Below are 2,035 nucleotides of genomic sequence, written 5' to 3'. Positions count from 1 at the left end.
TCTAGTCAATTTTGATTGGATACGATACTCCAAGAAAGTCAGGTTTATGGCTTCCGAAGTTCCGCTCACACATGAAGAGCAAAGCCGAGACTTCGAAAATTAAAAATAGGGGATAAAAAAATTTACCTTTGACGTTTGCTGATGACTGATGAGCGGCTCTCAGTTTCTCAGACTCTCAGTCTCAGCCGGCCTCCCGGCTCCCGCACATCACAGTTCACAACCAGTCAACAATACAGTTTATATTTAGTTGTTTTTTTAACCACTCTTAGAGTCTTGAGTCTTGTGAAAGAGAGACTGAGAGTTGACTTGACTCTGGTTGTTGCACCTTGACAAATGACAACACAAGTCATTAGTCTCAACAACACAGGAAGAAGTATTGTAAGTACAATTTTACATAAATATGTTCCTATTTTTTTCAAAGAGCAAACAAGGTATGTTGAAGACTGATATACAAGTTACAACTATAATATCATATACATATCTTAGCCTTTCACTGAAATATTGGAGGATTGTATTTATATAATTAAACTATATATATATATCGCCAAAGCCCTGCACCGTCAGAGATATTTTCATTGTTCTGTCATATAGTAAAATGAAGCGTACCTGTAGCAGCACGCACAAAACCCATGAGATTGTACAATATTTAAAAACGAAGTTTCCGTTAGCGTACGAGCTCTTCTGGAGTATTTTGCTTAAGCTCGGCGGCAGCATAGTGTTGGTTATAAATTATCTTTTAGACACAGCCGGGGCGTGGTTTATAGAGAACTATCATCTCAAAGGTCAATGGCCTCATATTGGCGGGGATCACTCCCAGGACTTCGTATCGCCTCCAGCCAAAGACGTTGACGTGAGAATGCTCGAGGCTCAATACGGCCCAGATGCAAATGAGACGGTTGACGTACTCAGACATCAAAGCGGTGAAAGCGATGAGATATTAGTATATCTCCATGGTGGGGGCTGGCTGGCTGCTAACTCTGCGGTATTGCTACACAGTGTGGTGCCCTTTGTTCGCAATGGATATACCGTATACAGCGCCAACTACCCCCTTGCACCTAAACACCGCTTCCCAGGACCATTGGTGTCCATACTAAGGCTCTTACACTGGTTGCGCACGGAAAGGAAGATTAAATCGGTCCAAATGCTTGGCGACTCAGCTGGCGGGAATCTGGTTACCATAGCAGCGGCCTTGATTGAGAATCCACAGTTATACTGTGAGTTCACAGAGAGTGTGTTGCCATTGGGTATCGATATGCGTGACTGGAATTTCCCTACAATCAAGGCTGTAGCAAGCGCATATGGTATTATGTGTCAGGGCGAGGGTTGGAGCAATCAATTAGATACTATCGGTCCCATAGAGAATTCTATCGGCCACTTTATATACGCATTTGGCATGCGAATGTACAGGAGTAGAGACAACATATTCGACAATCGCTTTACATTAATTGACCTGTATATGCGATCGCCCAAGTCATTCTGTAAAATGCCGCCCACATTCTTATTCTGCGGGGATAAGGATCATCTGTCGCTTAGCAACCAGTTGGCCTTTGAATCGCTGCGAGACATGGGAGCAGATGTCCGGTATACTGTGTACCCAGGAAGACATGCGTTTTTTGGTCTTCCTCCGAGTTGGATTGGCAAAGATGCAGTCAGAGAGTCTTCTTTGCCTGCACTTATTGCATGTCTCGATTTTTTTAAGTCAGCTCAGAAAGTGAACGATTTACGGAACACAGTTAATTTGGAGAGAATACCTTTACCCTATTAAAATATTCTAATATAAATATATATATATATATATATATATATATGTATATACTAGCGGTACTCGCAAAGAAACAAGATGGTAATACGTAGAGTACAACATGGCACGCTGTTGAAAGACTTTCTCGAAAATAATAGACAATCCGCATTCTATATTAATATCCAGAATACTATACTCTGGATCGAAGGCATCTCTTTAAAATTGCACCGAACTCTTAGAATAAGTATATATATTTATATTTATATTTAAATATATGTGTATATATGTATATAT

At 40.8% G+C, this 2,035-nt stretch overlaps 1 protein-coding gene across 1 annotated transcript; it reads left to right on the top strand.

The window, feature by feature from the left end:
• The first annotated feature begins 443 nt into the window (after positions 1 to 443).
• SARC_05622 (hypothetical protein) lies at positions 444 to 1,830 on the top strand. Its single transcript, XM_014300520.1, has one exon. The coding sequence runs from the start codon at positions 596 to 598 to the stop codon at positions 1,763 to 1,765; it is 1,170 nt and encodes a 389-aa protein (XP_014155995.1). The 5' UTR covers positions 444 to 595; the 3' UTR covers positions 1,766 to 1,830.
• The last annotated feature ends 205 nt before the right edge of the window (positions 1,831 to 2,035 follow it).

The sequence above is a fragment of the Sphaeroforma arctica genome (assembly GCF_001186125.1).
Source record: "Sphaeroforma arctica JP610 unplaced genomic scaffold supercont1.365, whole genome shotgun sequence".
In the NCBI taxonomy this organism is placed as follows: domain Eukaryota; class Ichthyosporea; order Ichthyophonida; genus Sphaeroforma; species Sphaeroforma arctica.
Note: the sequence above shows the minus strand (reverse complement) of the source record. Positions and strands in the feature narration are given on the sequence as shown.